Raw genomic sequence first — 23,481 nt, 5'->3', positions numbered from 1 at the left:
GTATGTAGTGGAAATCGTTCGCAGCGTTTTACAACAGCTGGTAGGGAAAAGAGTCCACACGTTTAAGCATTTTGGGGGATTTAAGTTTCTGGCTAATGTGCTGCACTAACTGCGCGATGAATGCTTGCACTCACACGGAGAGCTGCCGGACGCGCATGCTGAGCGAAGTTTGATCTGGCTAGCAAGAAAAAATGAAGGGAGGACAAACTCCGGTACAGTTTATTTCAGTCAATGTGTGTAGTCAAATAGTTTTAAGGCTGCACTTAACAAAAACTTTGAACTGGCATAATGTGGCACCATCTGTGACGGAGCCGTCCTGCCTGCCCCCTCGCCACCCCCTCTGGTGCCTGAAGTCAGCTGCTCGTGGTGGCTGGGGGCTGAATTGGCTTGGGAAAACGATCTGTCTGTAAAATAATCCCTTTTTTGTTTACTGGGGTACTTTACAGGCAGATCACTTCGCTCATCTGGTCCACTGGAAGGGTTCAGAAATGTTTGTACTGGCACACGAGTGGCCGAGGAGGCGGGGGAGACAGGATTGCTGCTCCGCACACACCCTGCCAGTTTAACACACTTGAACTACAGCCCAAATAAAAACCAAAACTGCATCCCGGGCACAAACGAGAACTTGTGAATGGGTTTCCGCACCTCTCCCTTCCCACCACGCTTGGCGCCGAGCTTTGCAAATTGCTGGTGTGTGCCATTGAAGCCGATGCACAGATTTCCCCGCTTTGCCGAGCTCTGGGATGCCAGCGCACACCAGCCCTAACTGGGTCAGAGACTTTCTTTGTACGAGCAGGCTGAGCTGCTGGGAAACCTTGCCAGAGCCATGCAGCAGCTTCTCCCACACGCTCCTCTCCCGGAGCGATGGCGGGGGGGACGGGGTGAGGAGGGGGAGCGGATGAAGTGGGGCTGAGCTTCCACCACACTTGATCCCCCGCCAGCATAAGCTTCCTTACGGGGCTTACGGCCATGGCACGAGTCTGAGTAAAGCCCTGGCTGCTCCCATGGCTGCCGCGGCTGCGCACCCTGGGATCAGAGAGGTGCCACCAAGCTCCGCATCTGTCACTCGGATCTCTGCTGTGCTGACAACGTGGGGGGAGGGCGAATAACAAACAAGTGAGCCTATTAGTATTTATTATTTGTATTATTATAGCACCTCAGTGCCTACTCGTGGACCAGAATCGCATCCCATTAGCACTGTGCAAACCCAGAGCTGAAGTACTACAGTCCCTGCCCCAAAGGGCTTACAGTCTCCATTTCCAAACAGGGGGGTACAAAGAGATGGGAGGGGGAAAAGGGAGCAGTGACAAAACATTGATCACTGTGACGGACACTGTTGGTTTTCTGGTAAGAACCATCAGTTCTTAAATGCTTAGTTGGATTTAGACATTCTTCACACAGTCAATACTTTGTATTTGTCATGAAAAAAAGCATCAAGAAATCATACAGAATTTTATGTTATGTTCAGTGAAAGACATTTTTCGTTGCAAGAAACACATGTAAGGTTATTTTCAAAAAGTACAGTTTAGTTTGTATGTTCTAAGCAGATATCTGAACATGTTTACAAAGTCTACACATGCAGCTTATAAAGAAAGTTAAAATTTTTAAACCAACTTACTTTTTTGGCTCATTCCTTTATTTAATTTGCACTCTCGCAAAAAAGAGATACCTTTTAATTCAATTTTTCAAGAAAAAAATAGAAGTGATTTCATCTCGACTACTTTTGTGAGACACTTGCATGTTCCCTGTGCTCATGATTTAAAAAAATAATCTAAATAGAAATCATCACCTTGGTGGAACTACAACCAATGTAGATACAAGGATAGAGAACAACTGTGTATTCAGGAAATATATGTAACTGATTTTACAGGTTTCCCTGATCAAAAAGTGCAATTACAACTTTGTGCGAGAAGGGCACATGATTTTTGCAAGCATATCTTACGTGCATATTTTTAATAACTTGCCTGTAAGGGGCCAAATTCTGCTGTTCTGCTCCAAGTTTCTCTAAAATCAACAGCTCCTTGACACGGTGCTCTATTCCGCTGGCCTCCTACTGTGTGTCATAGTTAATACTGTGAATAATTCAGTGGAGTTCAATATTCCTGATTTTAACCGTGATTACTCTATGGTAGTAAGTGTTTGCAGGTTTGAATATCTCAGAGAGGCCTGTAGGGCAGTATGATTTATCCCCATGCAGAGGGATGAAGGGAAACAAGAACTACCTGGACAGTTTGTAAAATCATTAAACATTTCCCATGATCAGCTCTGCTATTTGCCATTTGGATAGCCCCCACCGAAATCACATAAGTAACCTATACTCCTTACCTGAAAATAACTTCCAATATTAGCTTTCTTCTACGCGTTCTCTAAATTGCTGTAAACATCCAAGATACCCATATATATATACACACACACGGGTATGTGTGTGTATACATGCATATACATGTATAGGTGTATATATATACACACATACACATACGTACCTATACATATATACGGATATATAGCTATGACGTAGTTAGGAAACAATAATGTCGTTTTTATTGCATTCTTAGAGTATCATAAAACAAGGGTATTATAGGCACACGTCTTAACTACTTGTCCTTACTACAGTCCTAAAGCTCATTTACCTGAGATCTGCATCTGTAAAAATAAAGTTCCATTTTTAGCTGCATGTTACAAAAGACTAAATATCAGCCCCACAGATATGAAATTACAACTTAATTTTGAGACTAATGTACTACAAGTAAAATATGCTATCATATAAAAAAGATACTGCTGAAAGAGATACATATTAAAAAGGAAACACGATTCTCAGAAGTTTAAAAATCTCCCTATGCCTTCCCACATTGTAATAAATTTATAAAAAAATATTTGACACAGAAAATCTCCACAGAAAGCATCCTGCTGAAATCACGTACCCTTTAAGCCACCCATCTTGCAAAAGTTACATAGTTCAGGAGGGCAGACTCCATATTATAAGTATTTAATTTTCGTCATCCCGTCTGTAGTGAATAGTTTGTATTTCCTGAGCTATGAACATAGCCATCTCTCTGGTGCCCGCAGCAATCACTCGGCAGGACATAAGATCCAGAGGTCCCCCTGAGGACAAGAGGATTAATGAGAACTGTCTTAGGTGATGTAAAAAGGCAACGTATTCTTAAATATAAACCATGCTGTAATTAGATAAGTTCCGAAACACTGAAACAACTTCATATGTAGCTCCTTTTGGGGTGGGAAGGACTACCTAATTCAGCAACTCCTATCTGGAAATCTCCGGCAAAAAACGATTTCAGAAAATTCTAGATTCAGTGCCAAAGTCTGCAACAGAAGCAGCAAATGTCTAGATTTGTTCAGTATCCAACAATAAATGCAATATTCCCTTCTTTTAGCAACAGGAAGGGATAGAACAGAAATTAGTTCAATCAGCATACCCTTCTTCTTAATCCACTGTATCTTTCCACAGTAGCCACGTACTGGTCGCCAGTAAACCATTACTCCGAGATGTGTACCATCTAAATGAATAAAACAATAATCCAGAGACTGTGCTGTCGTTTACTCCCTCTGAGTAGTTCCTAGTCATATATGTTCAGCCATGCACCTGAGAGTCCTCCTTTCTTGGGAGGCTGTCTCTGCCAAAATCTGTTTGGGGTCTGAGCATATCTACCAGTCTCCTGGGCTAGTTCTTTACTGTAAATCTGATGCTTTAAAGGAATTACTCAAAGTCATGGAAATACAGTGTGACTCAGAAGACCTTTGATGTGATTAAACCCCAGGCTGGAATTACATCAGTGTGTCACGAATAACCAGCCAGAGTCTAGTGGAGAGTACAGACGTTTTTACAGAATATTGCTAGAAATAAGATAGAGCCACGGGAGAAGGACTGTACTGAGGTAACACAACTTGCCCCAAAACAGCCACTCAGTCCCCAAAAAGCCCATGAAAACACGGATATTTTACTCACCTGAAGTGTCTATCACCGTGCCACCCGCCTCTCTAATAATGACAGTCGCCGCTGCCAAGTCCCAGCAGTGTAACCCGAACTGGTAATAGGCATCTGCAGCGCCGGATGCCAAATGGCACAGAGCCAGGGTCGAGCTCCCGATGACGCGGACCCTAAACCCCACGAGAAGGGGACATGGTAACGTAAAGCAGAAAATGCCTTCGATTTCAACCTATGTGTCGAGATCGCAAAATATGCAATGTACTTGTGGGGTTTTTTTTTTGTTTGTTTGGTTTTTTTAATGACTTTTGGCCACAAATGCGAGACATATATTGTAAAATATCTTACCCGTGTGCTTGGGCCTTGAGCAATCTCTCAATGTTACCAAGGAACAATTTCAAAGTTGCAGGGTCACGTTTTGGACCAATTTCTGTTAAAATTAAGGCCTTCGAGATATCTGCAATGTAGGTAGTTGTTTCCATTAATTCAACAGCTTCCAGGTAGATTCTGGAAATTTGTTTTTAAATTAAACACTAATGGACTTTTCACAGAAAAACTATTTTCACGTCCCTTTTTTTACCCCAAACTCTTTCATAGCAGAAGTGACAACTTTGCATAAAAATTCAAGCAAGACTACATTTCTCATATCAAACAGTCTGATCTAAACACACCTTTAAAAAAAAAAGAACAGGAATATTAAAAACAAGAATGCATTCTTACATTCCTTCTCTTTCCATACATTGTTTTATTTCATTAACTGGTCAGCTTTTGGCAAATTCACTAATGCGAGCAGTCAACTAAAAATAATCCAGTGACCTAGTAACTATTAATGATGCTAATCTAATCATATTTGAAAACAGGATGGTTCTTGAATAGGGGACTTTAATGCAATTTCTTAACAAATTATAAACATTTGGGAATACAGTAAGAGGAAAGAAAAGTTTCTACCTAAATCACCAGTCACCCAGTAATAGCTCCCTTTCATTTTGACATTTCAAAGACTGAAGACACCTTATGGCTGAAAAAAACCCCAAACTAAAGCAGTACCTTAATTAATAATAACAATATATGAATGTTACATTTGTGTTGTGTTCAGCAAAGGCAATTCTGACCTACAGCAGATAAGGATATCAGCCTTACGTACAGTCAAAGGAGAGACTCACAGTGACTTGCAAGGTGTTGAAGTAGTCCTCACGTGAGATCTGAATATTGCTAGTATATAACAAGCGTATACCAATGTAGGTGGAGATGGCTGATCAAATGCCAAGTGTCCCTGCTTCTGCTGTGCGAGCTGAACTCGGAGGTGTTGAAGATATGATAAAACTCAAAGGTTTAGCGGTTGATTAGTTACTAGCTAGGCTGTGCCCAAGTGTCAGGTTCTGACCCTTGGGTTAAAGGCTACGGATTCATTCAGATAGAGAATGTCTACCTGGTTGTTACAGCTAATTGCATAAGTTGAAAATTCTTAGCAGAAGTAGCAAGGAGGTTTTCAAAAGCAAATTAGGCTGGAGTGAGACATCATTTAATTAAACAGGCTGCCAATGAATTTAGTATTGCAGAGGAACATTATGGATTTAAGCAATGCGGTAAATGGTTGGTGAGTAACAGGTATGTAATTAGATTAAAAGTTACAGGTTATCACAAAGCTTAACATAGATTTAACAACTGCTTTTTAAATTACTGCATTAAAAATATAGAAACACCAATCCAGGCATGCTGCAGGGTATTCGTTGTTTAGCCAACACTAAAAACTCTGGATGGTGAAAGCAATCTGTCTTCAATTTTTTGCATAACAGACCCAATTTATAATTACAGAACATTTAATGCACGCCTCATTGCTGAAACGCACTGAGCATTCACACCACACCAGTCACAGCTAGGTGATGACTAAGACAGTTGTTCTTCTGAGTTATTAAATATATTTCTAATGCATAAATGGATCTCTTCAATTTTCATCAAGGCTACAGGCAGAAATTGGATGAAGAGACTAAGGCAAGAAAGAGGGAGGTCTCTGCTTAGGAAAAGGAGCTGGCTGATCACAAAACGTGATGGGGTTTCAGGAATTCAAGATACGAGAGAAAATTTACTGACTAATCCTCACTCTGATAGAGGCCAGAAAAATAAGGAGGCTTGGTAGAAGAGATTTAACAGTGATATGGATAGATTTATGAGGAAAAGACCAATTCTGTTGACCACAGAAGATTAAAAAAAAGAAAATACACTTACAGTATTAGCACATGTAAGGCCTGACCTGAATCTAAGCATGAGAAAAACATTATCACTAAGATCAAAGGGAAGATGGATCCTTCATTTAAGTGCATCCTGACTGCTTGGACTCCCATACCAGACCTCTACAAAATTTGGCATTGACAAAGAACCGTGTTTGCCTGGACTGTGATTTCAAATGATTAAATCTGAACGATGAGTGCATAGCGCAGATCAATGTTATACAACAGTCACATTTCCTGAAAACAAAAGGCATGAAGTAACATGACAGCCTAGATCTCCAACACATCATGCATTGGTGAAGGCTACTTGAGTTCCAGTGGTAGGTAGAGGGGAAACACACTCTCTCTTCCAGGGCTGGTTTATTTCACTGAAGCCACAGTTCTTCCAGGAAAAGAGCAACTGTGATTTTATACACTTAAAACACCAATAGAAGTGAGACTAAAGAAGATCCATCTTCACTGGTGAAATTGCCCACCACCAAATGATGTCTCTTAAAACAAAGGAAAATTTCAAAGCATTTGGAAGGGCAGAAGGTCCGCTTCCCTTGCTATGTTCTAGACACCCGACAAAAGTGGCATGTGCCAAAATTGTTCCTTGCTCAACTGGAAACCAGAACTCTCTGACGGCAAAAGCAAGCGAGGCCATTTCAAGAGTGGCTCAGCCAGCCCAACTGGGAGCACCCCTCATTTTTCCTAATAGTCTCTGCCAGCATGGGCTTTTGTGGAATATGAGCTATTCAAGCAGTGACAAAAATGTGACGTACAATCAAGGATTAAAAGCTTATGGGTCACTGACTTTACAGTTTGCTCCCTTTCTCCAAATAGGGAGACCCCAGCTCACTATTAATTTAGGTGAATAGCCAAACTTCCCAAATTTCAGGGAAGTTTTGATGCGGGGTCTGCTTGGGGCACTGCAACAAATCTGTTTGTTAAACTGCTTGAAGTTATTGTGTTTCAAGTTCATTAAATCTCTTTTTGGGGTGTAATTTTTACCATCTCATGTGTACAATGATGTACATTTTTGGCACATGTCTCCTTCTGTCTACAACTGAGTGTTATGTTCTCCTCTGCATTTTGATTGATTAAAAGAAAACTTCTCTACACACATCTGATTATTGTTATCTATTATCATTAGGTAAACAGACAGATCTATGACTTGGTTTACCAATAAAAGAAGCCCATTAAAGCATTGACTAAGTGTTGCTGGCTATTTGTATGTTGAAACGTACCTCACACACAAAAGCAAGCTGTTAAAGAACCCCTAATGAAGCATGCATCCTTTAGTTTACTTTACTGTTAGCGTGTATGCCTACAGACATAATACACTTTACGACGTACAAGTTTATTGGAAAATAAGTGCATAACGGCCGCCATAGTACTCTGAATTTGATTCACCATTCCCATTGCATCTTGCTCATAAAAAGTTATGCCAGTGTACAGCTGGAATGAAACTGGTGAATCTACTCGTTCTTCCTTATTTTAAACAATGGTTATGAAGCAAAATAATTTAGGATTATTTAAATAGTTCATATTCAGATGTATATTTTAAAAAGAAAATGAGGAAAGTTGTGATTCTTCAGAAAAAAACAAACACATAACAACAAAATTATCATGCAGGTGAAATACATTCCATCAGGATAATGATGTTCATTATCCTAATGATGATTTGCAACAACTCTGAAACAAAATTAACATATTCCTTTTAGAGTTCTAACAAAATCTAGACCAACCTGTCTCTTTTGATACCTGAAGCCTTTTGTCATTACAAAATGCCCCTTGACCTCTTCTACCAGTGTATAATCGTTCTTCAGTGCAGTGGTAAATTACACCAAATTCAAGCTTTAAGATTTTGAAAAGGAAAGAAATGAATGCAACTCAAATTACTCATCATAAATATAAACAACTACTAATGGCAGAAAGATCAGCAATATTTTAATTGGTACATGTAATCAAAGATTATATTGATGCTAATAAACTGGAATAATTTTACTATTACTGTGATATTGAGATAAAGGTCATATAAAACTCAGTTTATAAAGAGAAATTAATGCAATCTGTTCATGATCTTCTAAACTCTTACTTGCAGCTTTTTTGTGTTCACATTAGAATGGATTAAATGCTAAGTTGATTTCAAATTCAATTGTATGTTTTTATTGAAAGTATGCAAGTCCTGTAAGGCCAGATTCTGAATGCTTTACTTTCACTGGTGAGCAGTTACACCTAAAAGTAATCCCACTGACTTCAGCTGGACTCTGAGGATTTGCAGCCCCGAATAAATAGTCAGGCATCCAAACTGAAAGTCACGGCACACTGTTTATTGACAGTGGATGCTTCTACATGCACTTCATCTTTCATGATGCATTTAATTTGCCTGCCTTTTCAACCAAAGTAGTACACTCCAGTCACTTGTTCAAAAGCTTCTCTGCAAAATCCTTTTATTTACACATAGAAGTGAGAATCTCATGAAGTCACACGACTCCGAGAGGAGTTTGAAGAGAAGTACCAAATATTGTGACCCTCAATGAAAGCCTGAGAATGAGCAACACTGGAATTTTTGTGGGAGTATTTGTTTACCGATGAGAAGAGGGTCAGAATTTGACCCCTGATTTAAGCCCAAGGTCTTTAATATTTCCATTACTTTAATAGGTCTTGCCAAAAGATTTTAAAGCACTTTACAAACTTCAATGATCACCTCCTAAAATCACCCCTAGATAAGTACTATTAGCAATATTTTATTTAGGGGTGGACAGATAGGCAAAAATAAAGTGACTTGTCCAAGGTCACAGAAGAAGTTGGTAACAAGGTCAAGAAAACATCTCAGATTTTCTAGACTCCAAATCTTTTCCTGCTGCCCTCCTCGATTCAGTGTGAATAATCAAAGGTGCTCATCAGAGACAATTCAAAGGGAATAGACTGTCCTCGCTCCCTACCCTGAGGAACCATCTAAACCAACAGTTTTTTTTGAGGAATACTCTATTAATAGACTCTTTCCCTGAAGACATCCGCAGGAATTTCTTCAGTACTGTTCAAGGTTTACATTCAGGCCAGTTCCCCTGTGTGTACTTTGGCTCCTTTTTCAGCTTACTACTTTTTTCTGCTTTTCCCATTTGTTTACTGAGGGAGATTTAACATCATTCTTTATTTTTGTTTCAGCTTTGTTTAGTTTACATAACCCAAAATATGCAGCATCAAAATCATGATGGTGTTCTAGAAAACATAAATATTAGAGAAAGCTGTCTGGTAATAAAATGTAGTATTCAAAAGGACCTTTGGGAATGAATAAACTTCAGAAAAGCATGGAAGTGTTTCTCTGCAGTTTCCATGTTTGAAAACTAACTAGAGAAGTACACGACATTATTCTGTTTAAATCAGTAAGAGCCATTAGCACATCTGAAACCTACGTTGTTATTGCACAGAATTCTTGCTGGCTTCACTTACAGCTATACATATGTTTAAGACCGTGGAATTAGGCTGAAAGAGGCACATTCCTTGGCAATTTGAATAGCTATTTCTTCTGTATATATCAGACTGTAAACCGGCAACATCTGGAGAAAAGGCACTTGCATGAATGAGTATAGCTAGGAAACTCAAAATGGCACATATGAAGGCTAGGTACTTTTTTTTTTTCTCCTGTAATCAAGCTCTCATGCAGTAAATATAGTTATTTTACTACGTTAAAAAAACCACAAAGGCAGATTAAATGAACTAGGCCCATAACTTCGCACTCTTCATAGAAATCAGTTCTGAATTGCCTCATAGCAGCGGTTAGCTGTCACAGATACTTCTAGCAGGAAAGAAGCAATAATAATAACATAAGAACACTAGGAGATACGTTTAAATTATGAATAGGCAGCACTGTATTTAACTTATTATGGTTTTGTCTTACAAAACTTCGCTCACACCAGTACTCCCTTTTTTCCCCACATAAATCCTATAATATTTATAATAATTTGTAAGAATTGTCTTGTAATTGCCAGTTTGCGTAAGTAAGTTTTGCAGGATTATGATTTCAGTAGTAGAGTATGACCAAATGCATTTAAAAAGTGTGGAAAAACCTGAGCAGTGGCTTATTTTTTTTACAAAAATATATTTTATTTAAAGTTCCCACATGGTTTTGAGGCTTCTAACCAGCTCTCAGGTACCCATCTTAAAGAACATACTTCATACCTCTTTGTTAACAGCAAATCCAATGCTCACTGCCACTGTTGGAAATCTGTGAGAAATAAGAAATGAAGTATTATTGATAAAAAAATCTCTCAACTTACTCCTTATGCAACTCCCTTAGGCAACAAAACCCCACATGGAGCTCTGTGATTTTACTTGTGTCAAAATGCTCTTGACATTGTACCATTTCTCCTTTGTCAGCCTCTTTAACTTTGTCAGTTCCTTTAAAATTATAATTTAATATTGGAGAAGGCAAGAAATAAACACAATAAGATATCAGGATTTTTATACTAAACGTGTTGTATATTTTAGTGATCTTTTTGCTTTAGTGTAATTGAATTATCCAGTATAAAATCATTAATGTTGTTATAACAAGTCATCACTTCTAAGAGCACATTTTGTTCAAGTTCAAGCATCTGAGACAGCAATTCGGTAGCATGGAAATACCTTGCTGCTGACATCAACATAAGGAGAAACCAGTTTCTCTACCCTCTCTTTTGTCAAAGTGATGATCATGTATTTAATTTGATCCTTTTGACTAAAGTATAATTATTGCATTTTAAACAATGAAATAAATTAATTTCTTAAAAACATGATTTAAAAAGGGCTGTAAAATAAAGATCCAGAAAATATTGCTAGAAAGAGGAAATTTTGCTTAATTGCATGAAACACCAGTACATGACAGCCCCCCACCTCCCCTTGAGTTCTATGCAATTGCACCAAAAGTCAAAGAAACGCCTTTTTTTTATTATGATAACTGCAGTTATGTTAAGTCACTAACTATAAGGCAGAACATATTTAAGGTTTTTAAGTAGAAGTATTACGAATAGTCGTTAGCTTACAACTCCTAGCACTCAAATGATGAGCTAAACTTCATTTTTGCAGTAATGATCCCTAGATTTCTTTTTGCAGAGAGGTATTACAGAAATTTAAAACCAATATCTATGTACAGCTTAGTTTTCAGTTCTACTCTACATATGTGCAATGGTTGTACTTCCTAGGAAAAATGAAGCATTTGTATTTGAAAGGGAGAAAACACCACTACTAAAAGGAATGTGTAACAACCACGTAAGGCGTTAGGCCAAGTGTCATCATAGCACAGCCTTGTTCCTCCAGTTCAACTCAAGTCTCTGCATGTTAATGTGCGGTTATATATAAATGAGCTGTGAGTCAAGAGCTTTGGGTCATTAAGCAATCAGCAGAAACTTTAGCTTACCTTTAGATAACAGTATAGAGCTCTCTCCAGCACAAACACACACTCCCTCAGATACACTACGCGAGGTACAAAAAGATAAAGGGATGACTCCTACTTATGAGTCAAAGGAACAAATCTACCACAGTAAAACACTTCTAAGCAGAAGGGAGGATTTGTGAGAAGCTACATTTTGCTTTTTTATGTATTTCCCAGTTCACTGTCCACTTACCTGTGCACAAAGTTGCACGTTCCATCAACAGGGTCAATAATCCAAGTTGGACTATCAGTGAGGACACATTTGGAACCAGCAGCAGTGGATTCTTCTGCAATAAACCTGCATTTGGTGCAGAGTAAAATAAGTGTCCCAGAAAATTGGCTTAGATATGTGACTTGGAAAGTCAAATTCCATCTTTCTGTTTTCGAAGAGATACTTAATTTTTATCTATATATACATATATAATTTTTTTGTATAAATGTGTATGCATGTATAAACACATGTATTGCTTTTTTTCATTTGGGAATGGGGATCTTTCATAGAAACTTTGAAGGAGAGTTCTCAAATTTATAGCATACTATTTCACATGGTAAAAAAGAACTCCATTTATCTTCACTTTCCCAATACACCATTAAGAAAGTCGTGAAAATGAATGCAGAAATGGATCTGAACTGACATCCCTGGAACTCTACAAGAATTTTTTTTTATGCAGAATGAAATTTTATGGGTTAGGCCTGTCTCTTGCAGTAAGTAATATAAACTGCAAACTGTAGCTGCTTCTCTTTTGCAGTCAAATTCAGTCAGCAGGAAATAATGCACTCTTAGAAAACCCACAATCTCACTCCTACTTGAATTTTTTACAGTAGTCTGACTCAGGAAATTAAAAGGTTTACAAAGCTGAACTTTCTTTTTCCCATGACCCAGAGAAAATCAACAAATTAATTTTTTTGTTTGTTGTTTGGATGCACAAGGCACACATTGAAATCTGAGCTCATCTTCTCTTCTGTTGTTCTGTCCCAATTTCTTTTAGCAGATATGCTTTTTTTTTTCCCCCTCCTTTTTCCCTGGGAAATGAACATCCAGTTCTGGCACATTTCCTGCCGACCTTAATTATCCCTGCTCTCCCATAAACTGTGCAGGGTCTACTTCTGTAAGTGTTGTGCAGGTGCTACTCTCACAGATTTGAATAAAGTCCTGTATGTACAGAAGGTGTAGAATCAGACTTCTAGTACTGAATCTTGCTTTTGGTTTCACATTCCAACAACTGGTAGTGGTATTCAGAGCTCCTGCAAATGCCTGAAGACGAAAAAGCTCTCTCAAAGACACAAAGAGAAAAAAAAGGATACAATAAAGAGAAAATGTCTTTTCCAGAAACAGTTGCTTCCCCAGGACTAGAGTAGCAGCTATTTTCTTTTGTGCCCTCAACACACGCTGCGTGATGCCACATTAACGCTTGCAACCATGAGTTTAAAATGTTCTGCAGACAGCACTGGAGGAGACTTGAATTTTCCAAATGCTATTTAGCCTTTCCTTGAGTAGAAAGGGACTATTTTGATGGCATTATGGGCCCCCAGTTGGTATGAAGAGGAAAGTGGGAAGTGTTTGTTACTATTTTCATCTCCATTAAAGATAACAGCTGAAGGACGAAGTGTTAGTGTGCTACTGAGAAATGAGAAAGACTTGAACAAGTGTTTGGAATTCTCAGTCAAACATAACACTTTGCAGACTCCTTGCCCTAAATATTTCATTATTTTGTCTTGTTGGTGTTGTATCATTTGACTTTTGCTTTTACAAATCTTGTAATTAGCACCTAAACCCAACCATACGCTTTGGCTGCGCTGCTGGCTGCAGAGGAAGCTCGTCTTCTTGCAGATGGAGCACCTTACATCCCATCTCAGATTGTACACCTTCCCCATAAATTATGCCTCTGCTTCAACCCTCCGCCAGCTCCCCCAGCCAGAGCCTGGACTGTAGCCGTTGTCTTGCCAGTCAAAGAAAGGTGAAATGGGAACCTCTTTAAAGACAAGAGTATTTCTGTGTAAGGCGTTTTGCCCTCAAGTATCCTAAATCTTTTCCTCGCCTTTTCCTTACAGCAGGGTGCAACGCTGCAGTCCTCACATACAGAAACGCTAACGTGAAGCCGGGGCACAATAGTGCCATTGATGAAGTCTTGATGTCCAAGAACAATTTTTCCAAAACGGATGTAGGACCAATTAGATGCACGTTTCATGACATTTGGGCTAATAGGTTAAAATAAGCCCCTTGCTGTTATGCAGTACTGGGTACTGTGAGAGGCCCACAAGGCTGACATCAGATGGGTTTCTCTATGGCTCTCTGTCCTGTAAAAACATGCAAACTCAGCAAAACATTCAGCCTGAAGTACTGGAGACCAAGTTTTAGGAACAGCTTGAGAAGTGGGAGGGGTAGCCATGTTATCACAGTAGTTAATTTAATATGCCAGCCTGCCAGCTGTGTTGACTTCCCTTCAAATCTGGATTAAAGTTTTCTCCTACTGAAAATGAGTCCAGTAATTTCAGCCTAGCCTTCGTTGACATCTGTTCATACCACGGTGCCACTCTGAAATTCATTGCTGGAACAGCAGGGAAACTGTAGCACAGCAGAAGCTGCAGCAGGAGTGACAGCCAGTTGAGTGCAGGAGGTTCATACCAGGGCTATCCCTCACCTATCCCCTTTTGGGGGTCTGAGGGCAGAAAGCCGGGCAGCTAGAGTTGAATGTCACCCTCCGTAATGGCTGTGTCTTGATTTTAATGTCTACAGGATTAAGGCCACAATTAACACCAAAGATGACAACTTCTGTACCAATAACCTAGGCAAACGGTACGATAGCCTTTTTCAACCAGTAGCCCCTGATATTCTGGCTGTGCCTACCCACAACTCAAAGATCTACCAGAAAAAACATCCTTTGAAAAGACTCACTTGGAGCATGTCAGAATACCAAAGAGTGGGCAAAGATGAGAACTTGGGTGAAGCACGAATGAGGATGATACATATCACTTAGCCAAGCAGAGAAGAAAGAAACATGGGACAGAATTACCTTTTTAACGGGTTTTCCTAATATTTCTCTTTACTTCTGAGTACATTTCCAGTATCGCGAGACTCATCACTGCCACAATGCAAATGGCACAGATTCTAATGACATCCCTTTTAATTTTTTAAACTCCTAAGGTACATTTTTTGATTCAGAGAACATAAGAATCAAGATGATTTAAGAGAAAAAGAAATAACAGAAATTTTCAGTGATGCTTTCAACAGCTAGATTAGGGGAAAGACTGAACACAAGTTAAATGATCTTTTAATGTTTTCATTGCACTTTAATTTAAACCTTGATTGCTACTGTGGACTCTTCATTGCAAGTGTTTTAATCTAGTCTAGTTAAATCTAGTTTTAATCTATTGTTTAATCTAAATGCATTCACTGAACGAACTCCGACCAAAACCAACAATCAATATCAGCAAAAAATAACTGTCCTGAAGAAATGGCAATTCCTTCATTTGCTTACAAAGTCAGAAGTTAACTGTACAGAGTTAACAAAGTCAGAGATTTTTCAGTTCCTAGGTGCATGTTGTCCTTACAACTTTTCTTCCCATTCTGAGTAACTCAAGTGCTTCTGATTATTCTCATTTTATGTGAAATGTGTTTTATGTTCTTTGCCAGACTGTTCAAGGAAAAATAAAACAACATAAGAGCGGAGATGAGGAAAGGGCAGAGCCAGCAATAGTAGAAGGAATATTACACAAATAATAGGCTTGTAAAGCCTGGCATTCTCTTGAGAATTGCGGCCAAGAACCACACATTATGCTGTACAGTACTACTTCAATATGCGATCACATACAACACGTATCTAGAAAGCCATATGTAGTATATAATGTTCTTTCTACTCCTTCTTATGGTGGTTTTTTTTTTCAGCAGCATTGCTGACAATCAGATTAGTAGCTGACCCCTCCAGATTTTCATCTTTGTTGATTTCTGTGTAGTGTTAGAGTGCAAGGCTCATCTCTGTCAGAGATGCACACAGTTAGGAGGAAGTCATACAGTATTTAAGGGATACACAGGCTCTGCACGGGCTCTGCAGGGAGATGAATTTTATCTTTGTGGACTGAAGTCAAATGTGGAAATCGATTGCAGAGTCTCTGAATCAAACCAAACCTGGCGAACTAATACAAAGCCTCTCTCTAATCTGTCCATGTGCTAGGAGTTGTTATTTTCAAATTGACCATAAGGATTCAAGGGGAGTCAACAATCTGAGCTATTTTTAAAACTTTGGATTGACACTCCATATAGCAATTCATATCCTGTTTATGTCTATGCATCAGACAATGATAAACAACCCTGCTTCTCACCGATTTTAGGATTCTACACAACACAAGGTAAATGTCATTAAATGTGATACTTGTCACGATCTGGCAAATGCTTATGTGTGATGGCAAAAGGAAGTGAAGGCAAGGTCTGCAGGACGGGACCTTTGCTATCATTAATTTCAGCTATATTTTAATAGATATCCTTAGCATAATTCTTATACAATAGAGAACAGATCAGTATTCTGAAAATCATGGAGAGTCATATGAAACCTTCATACATGATGTCCCTATAGGGGAAACATTACTATTAAATGCATATATTAAAACCCATAACTATTAGAAAATACAAAATACTAATTATAGGGAAGTGGTGCTTTTTTAAAAAGGCGTCCTATGAAAGTGTCCAACAGCAACAGGTTAATATGTAAGAGAGATATATAGACTTCTAAAAAGACCTTTACATGCGAGTCAGATATACAGCTCTTAAAGGAAAAAAGGTCACTGATAGTTTCTTTCTATAGGCACTCACCTGTGGGAGGGAAATTTCTCTTTCAGAACAGAAATAATTAAATTCTCCACAAAATGATCAGTTTCTGTCACGAGATCTGCTGCAGATGTCTTTGTGGACACTTGTTTTTCCTCTGTTAGAGCTTTCCTAATAATCTGAAACAGAAGTTCACAAATCAGATTTGTTGGCCATTCATCCTGTGCACACTAAAATAATACGTTTACTGAAAAATTATAGCTAATCCTGAAAAACGGCTGTAGGCCTAATTCTACCAGTCTGTTCTAATTGTTCTGACTAAAAATCCTTCTGAGATAGTGAGTAGTCTTTGGGAACACGGCATTTTGAATCACTCTGCAAGAACTTCTCTTGACAGTTCAGAAAAAGATCGATGAATGGGATGCAACTATAATGGAATAAAAGGATGATGGTAGTCATCATGATTTAGGAAATTACAAAAAATACACATAAGATAAGAAAGAGCGTTGAGGCTCAGGAATTTTTCATGCAAACCCCTTTTTCTTTTTTTTTTTTTTAAATTTACAGGGCCAATACCCCACTGCTCTCTTTAAAAAACATGCAATAAGGCAAACCCCATTGCCAACAAAGACACACAAAGTTTATTTTTTCTTGTGTATATGGGTTTTTGGAACTTCAAGTGCTGACCACCCACTAGTTCCCAAAGAACTGTTATATATTTAACAAAAACAAAAATTTAGACTTTTTCCCAGATATGGAACTAGTGATCTAACCCTGGATTATCTTCTGGAAAAGTCTTTATCTCCTTTTCAAGGGTCTTACTGTTACAAATTAAGAACTAAACCACATCAAGTGCAAACGCGCATAGGGAAAAACAGTTAATAAAAGCTTTTTCCCAATTTTCCCATTTTCTTTCTGTTTTTTTCCACTCTTTCATTGCAGAGAAAAATAAGGAGGCAGGATGATAATGCTCAACTTGCAAAAGGAGCTGACTTATCTTTTAACCAGTGAAAATGATAAACTATTTGAAATTAGGACAACCAAAACAAAGCAAAAACTAAGCACCACTTATTTGTATAGAATTATATTAACTAAAACCAGCACCAACATGACCAATATTCCAAGTCCCTTCTAGAACTTCTATATTTCAGTTGTTTAACTAAATTTCCATTGATCAACATATTTTAAAACCATCTAAAGAGAAGTGTTTGATGACCAAAGAAAACAGTTCTGCTGTATTAGGCATGGGAAAGGGAACCAGCAACTCCCAAATTTCAGTCTCAGCTCTTGGTTTTCCTAGTATGAAATCCTGCATTTGAAGGCTGTGCGGATTGTTCTGACAAGTAATGGATATTGCTGACCTCTGCCTTAGTATGGAAGGTATCTGGACCAACGTTTCTGTTTTGTGAGCTGTAAAACATTAGTTATGCCTATTTACTGAGATTGTGAGGGCAGGCTAATACTCGTGGGTTGAGATCTCACTGAAGTTCATTATTGTATATCAAAATATTAACCATACTTAATCTTTTTACTCCCCTCAATGCCCTGCATGGTTTTCTTGATGGTTTTACCATAGAAGCATAAAAGCGCAGCTCTAGGAAGGCCCTCGGGCTCCTCTTCGGTCCAAAGCAAAATCCAAAACACTCCAACCATCTCAGTTGTGTATTCTAAAAAACTGCTATGCTGATGCCTTTTATTTAAATTATTCTTCTTTACTTTTATATTGCCTGTATATAAGTAAGTGCTTAGGATGGGGCTCAGAACTTCACATAGTGAAATAGATGAGGAATAATACTTCTCATTTCTTGCCTTAAACACTCCTTTCAATAGAGGAGATTTGAATTTCTTTTTAGCAGTGCCATGCTCTTGACTCCTATTCAGTTTTAGTACACAGTGGATTGAGGGGATTTTTGCAGCCATTTAAATCAGTACGTGCTCAGCAGGGGAGTGAGCGCACACCTGAGCCTTGCTGCAAAAAGAGCGGAGGTGAAAGCTCTCTCCTGTGGATGTGCTCTGCAATCGGTTGCTCTTCATCGTGTGCTCCGGCACTTGATCTCTCCTTTTTGGATACAATCCTTCGCACCTCCCATCACTGAAATGAATATTTTTAATTTCTGATCCTTTTCCCAGTTGTTCATGACCATTTTTGACTTGATTCCTGTCCTCCAAAGTGCTCACCATTCCTCCCACTTTGGTCTGTTTGTGGGTTTTATACGTAGGGTGGTATATACCCTATTCTGTCACTCAAGTCCTTCATTAATATACTGAATATTTGTCAGGTCCAAAACCGGATTTTTGCAGGATCCTACCTGATATGTTTCACCAATGTGGCAGCTATTAAAAATACCCTGGTTTCCCAGAGGGTTCTGTAGTAGCCTTATGGTAACCAGATTCACAATGTACTTACATGGAAATTACATGGAAAAACTCCGATCAAAATCTTTTCTAAAAAGTCATCGCTTCTGTAACTTCCACTATTGCCCAGTAGCTCTCTGTCAGCAGGAGGTGGCTAGACTGGTTGATGTGCCCACCACCAAACAAAAAACCCACCCTGTCCATTTCGCTGGCGTGCCAACCTGAGGCTCCAGTCACTTTGGAGGTGGGAAGAGCCAAGGGTGCGACTCTGATAGGACGCAGTGGCCAAGGGCCTTCTCGCCCATCTCCTCCTCAAGCCATGCAGGCCCACCCCGAGGGGCTGTGACACACATTACTCAGCCCTGCAACGGACTGCTTCTCCCCACCTCTTGTGCAACCGGTGTGTTGGGGGAAAGCAGGAGAGAAGTCATGATGCCGTGCTACAGTCACCAGCCACAAATGGGCATCACATCTGTGTCAGCTCACCCGCGGTACCAGGTGATGCCGCAGGATGGATGGGTCCCTGCTAATTCTCTGCCTCCTACGAAGGGTCTGACAAAAGGGACTCCTATGCATTTGCACCAGCTTGTACAGGGATGCAATCCAAGCCAGAGTCCCCCACAAAGACCACACTCCCTGCATCACTGATGAAACAGCTTTTATTCTTCACAAATTCATCAAATAGCTCAGAGCGGTCCAGAATTCAACTTCTATTGAATAATCCCTAAAAATCATCTGCCTACAAAGAGTGTTAGAGCCTGGTGCCTCAGAGCACTTCAAGAGCATCACTCAGCTCCCCTCCTTGCAATACGGTTTGTAGATACCTACTGCAATTGCCTGGTCTTTCCAAGTTGGGCATGGAGCTCCATAAAAGCCTCTTTCTAGGTAACAGGCAGCAGGTAAGTGGAAGACCAAGGGAAATACAGGCTGATGAAATGAAAACAGCTGATTGCTCCTTATCACTATTGTACAATGAAGTTGGCAACCAAGATGCTGTATTTTGGCTGTAAATGTATTTTACTAGGCTTTACCACTGTATTATAGGTTGTCCCTAGATTATGGATATTTTACAGCAATTTCTAAGCAGCTGATTTTTGGGACCGTGGTTACTTAGAGCAAAGTCACTTAACGCTTTTAGCCCATGCTGCCCCTCCTCTAATAAAGAATTGGCTAGATCTTATCCTAATACCCTGCTTGGGAGCATTTGGGGGGGGCATGCAAAGCGAGGGGCATTCACACCCGTACATGCATGAAGACCACATCACAGAGCAAGACTCAGGTTGTCCCTTCATTTGCCATGGAGCAGGGGAGATGGAACCGCAATGGCTCAGTGCAGTCATGGTCCTGGACTCTTCCTTTCCTAATGCCTTTGTGACATTAAGTCATACAAAGGAGAACGTAAAGGACAGAGGGCTAAGATGCCTTCTCCCCCAATACCTGCCAGGAGAGTCACCTACAGTGAGGTGCTTGTGTTAGATATTTCATCTCACCATACTGCTCACACTCACCACACACTTCTGGGAGCTCCAAGGTGGATTGACTTGCTCGCAATGTCGTCCTGAAATATTTTCTCTCTGGTAAAATCAACCATCTAGATAAAAAGCATAACTACCTGCAAATAACTTAGGAAATACCAATTTGGTCTGCTAAAAAAATCTGTCCATGTTCCATAGAAAATAGCCAAACAATATCTCCTGGGACCAAAGATGGGGGAAAAAATCTTGGCTTTTTAGAATATTAGTGGAAATTTTGCCTTTTTTTAGTGGGATTCTGCTAGGTCTCTTATGCCTCATAAAATTATTTTCTGGAAAAAAAAAAGGGGGAAGAAAGAAAGTAGTTTGTGTGGACTTCAACATGTTAGCTTCTAGTCTCAGTTCCTTAGACTTGTTTTCACCTGGATGCACAACTACTCATTTTGGTGAAGTTTCTCCGACTGTAATTGCAGAGAACTGCGCAACTATTACTCAGTGCTCTCAATAGCATCAAAGATGCAGAGACTAGTCATGCCCGCTTTTCTTTAGCAAAAAGCCATATAAAGCCAACAGGCGTACTCTCATGAACATAGCAAGCAGAGTTCACTCACAGAAAAAGCAGAAGGGAGGTTCGAAAAAGTGCAGTTATATGTGGCCTTATACAGTGAATTAGACGTAACTTTAATGCAGGTCAATTATCGAGATTACAAAACCATGGCCATTCGCGTCATGAAACAGCCATATATATTAAACGAGCCTGTGATATTTCGTAAAAATAATGGAACTAAGTAACAGGACTGGTAAGAGAGGCAAAGATTTTAACCTGGGAACAGAAGTTACTCCATCAACATCACTTCTGACATATATTCAAGCAATCATTTCTTTAAGTTTAGAAGAAACTACTCCACAGCATAGATATCTATCTCTTGGAAAGAAGATATATTTTACTTATACTCATGACACGTGATGCAATATAAATCAAACAGTTGTGTAAGCCAAAAGGGGAGACCAGGAAACTGTGTTACTGGTTAACTTCTCCTAGAAATCCAAAATCTTGACTTGCATGCCTTTCTTCAGGTTGACCTCTGCACCAAGACTCTTGTAGACACTTTTTAACCATTCCAAGCCTTCCTAACCTGCCACGGACCTGGGAAATGGAAGGCCTTAAAAGAAAGGCTGGAATGGCAAAATTTCATGCAGGGATGGAGACAGCACTCACATTCAGGGAAACAGAGAGTGCAAGCAGACTTCTGGAGACGGAGATGAAGGTGAAGAGGTCTGAGGGATGGGAAGAGGGGCAGAAGAAAAAGATGAACTTGACCAGCGGAACTGACTATTTTTGGCGACCTGAATAAAACTCAATTTTATCAGTCAATTTTCAACAAAAATCCAGTCCCATCAAACCTATGTTACACTGCATTTGGTGTCCTTATCTCCAGCTTCTTTTGGGAATAGCTGGAAGTGGATTGACATTTAAATAAAAGATACAGCCCTATCTGCACCTTTTCTTCTACAAGGATCTCTGATGTTTTTTGTAACTAAAAACATTCCCTAACATTACAAAGTCAATAAAAGCCCTACCCAGTTCCAAAGTCCTACTTAAGCAACATCCTTGACTGGTTTAAATTTGGCCTGCCAAGGAGTCAGCCATTTCCTGCCAGTTGCAAGGTAGCGATGGCAAACTGCGAACTAAAAAGGTGCAAGGATTAATCTTCTGGAATGTTTATTTCTTTCAGGAAAAGGTGCTCAGCTGTGATCTTCTGGACGATTAAAATGGCTGGAGATGGTTACGGCTGTCTTCACAAATGGATATTTTGAGAAATAAGGTGTGGAGGCTTGAGCAAGTCCTGAGAGTCTCTCTTGTGAAATGGCTGGCAGAATGACTATGCTGGAGAAACTCCCGTTTGGAGAGTCTGTGAGAGCGTGACCTGTCATCCCGATTTGGATTATCCACTTATTCCTTGCATTACTGAAACAAGCCTCCTCTCCTCTGGCATTCTGTTCATCTTTGTTTGTCTTCTACTACGGAGAAACTACGTTTCATAACACATACTAAGGCAAAGTTACAGGTCCTGGACTCAAGATGGACAAAGGGGCTCCTTAAATCATAGTGGACAGGTACAAGGTGTGCTTCAAAATATAGCAGAAAGGAAGCAGAAGAGAAATAAATGTTGCTGAGGTTTGTGTTTTACCCAATTCCTCATCTGAACAATCTGCTGATCCCACTTCTTGGCTCTGTTAGAGTCCATGGAAGTTTTGCTGCTGCACATGGTGGGGCCAGGATGTCTCCTGAGATGACTAACCTTCTGCTGTGTTGAAACATGGATCTTAAATAAGCTACTGTGGATCTTCGCAGAGCCACTGCTGATCTATCTCTAGCAAGTGAATTTCAGTCACTCTGAAGACACTGGCGTAACGAGGAGACAAAACCTCCCTCACACGACTATTTTTCTCTGCACAAGCTGCTAAAAAACAAATGCTGGTATTGTAACAGGTAAATACACGTTATTCTGGATAAAGGCACAACGGCATAAACCCTCAGCTGTACATGAATTCAACCTCAGCCTCACAGCATGCTCACAACATGACAGTAGCAGAACAAACACTTGGTGTATACTCGAAAAAGTTACTAAAGCACCTTCACGCTGACAAATCTTTCCACTTTTTTTTTTTTTTAATTAAATACAAATACTCCCAGTCACGCAATCAATCTGCTCTCACCCGAGGCGCCTCCTCGCCCTTACGCTGCCCGCAGCCGCCGAGGGCAGCGGCCTCCGCTGCCGCCGCCGAGGGCAGCGCCGAGCGCCCCGGCTCCCAGCCCGGCCGCCCTCCGCCTCCTCCTCCTCCCCAGCTCTGCCGCACCAGCCGAGTGCCCGCACGGCCCTTCCTCAAAACGCCCGGCTCTTTTCTTTTTAATTAATTATTTTTTTTTTTTTTTAAATTTAGACGCGCACCCGGTACGACCGCCCGGGAGAAGGATGCTCCAGCCGCGGGGCAGCCCCCCCGCCCTCCCCGGGCCCCTCCGCGGCCCCGTCCCGCCGCCGGGCAGCGTCCCGGCGCGGCTCCCACCTGCCCGGCGCGGAGCGCCAGCTGTACCGCCACCTCCACGCACTCCTTCCAGGGGTCCCCGCCGCCGCCGCCGGCCGCCGCCGCCCCCCCTTCCTCCTCCTCCTCCTCGCACGGCTTCATAGCGACGGCGGCGGCTCCGCTGCCCGGGGCAGGGCCGGGGGGCGCGGGGGGCCCGGCTCCCCGCCGAGGAGCGGCCGCGGAGGAGGCTGCCCGGCGCGCACGCAGCCGCCCTCCCGCCCGCTGCGCCGCAGCCGCCG

General features: G+C 40.5%; 1 protein-coding gene across 2 annotated transcripts; it reads right to left on the bottom strand.

Annotated features, from left to right (window-relative positions):
• Positions 1–201: 201 nt before the first annotated feature.
• Positions 202–23,479, bottom strand: IMPA2 (inositol monophosphatase 2). 2 transcript variants are annotated; one of them, XM_087756948.1, is made up of 9 exons: positions 23,225–23,479; positions 22,348–22,464; positions 16,374–16,507; positions 11,760–11,864; positions 10,339–10,384; positions 7,902–8,010; positions 4,292–4,400; positions 3,965–4,116; positions 202–3,102 (listed from the first exon to the last, which is right to left on the bottom strand). In XM_087756948.1, exons 1-9 carry the CDS (start codon positions 23,342–23,344, stop codon positions 2,987–2,989), a joined length of 1,008 nt encoding a protein of 335 aa, XP_087613074.1. In that variant the 5' UTR covers positions 23,345–23,479; the 3' UTR covers positions 202–2,986. The 2 variants fall into 2 exon arrangements, with proteins under 2 accessions (XP_087613074.1, XP_087613066.1); XM_087756940.1 differs by lacking the exon at positions 22,348–22,464 and having other exon boundaries at positions 204–3,102.
• Positions 23,480–23,481: the final 2 nt, after the last annotated feature.

Source organism: Nipponia nippon, unplaced genomic scaffold (genome assembly GCF_047370975.1).
Source record: "Nipponia nippon isolate SJK-2023a ecotype South Korea unplaced genomic scaffold, ASM4737097v1 scaffold_1, whole genome shotgun sequence".
Lineage (NCBI taxonomy): Eukaryota > Metazoa > Chordata > Aves > Pelecaniformes > Threskiornithidae > Nipponia > Nipponia nippon.
The sequence above is the reverse complement of the archived record's forward strand: the minus strand, read 5'-3'. Positions and strand labels throughout refer to the sequence as shown.

What these genes read in the sequence shown, in the direction of transcription:
- IMPA2 (XM_087756948.1), bottom strand. Translation starts at nt 23,344, where the DNA reads ATGAAGCCGTGCGAGGAGGAGGAGGAGGAAGGGGGGGCGGCGGCGGCC. An exon ending in ACGTGCAACTTTGTGCACAG is followed by an intron (nt 10,385 to 11,759) that starts GTAAGTGGACAG and finishes TATTTCTCACAG; the next exon opens with ATTTCCAACAGTGGCAGTGA. An exon ending in GATTTGCTGTTAACAAAGAG is followed by an intron (nt 8,011 to 10,338) that starts GTATGAAGTATG and finishes AAAATCTTAAAG; the next exon opens with CTTGAATTTGGTGTAATTTA.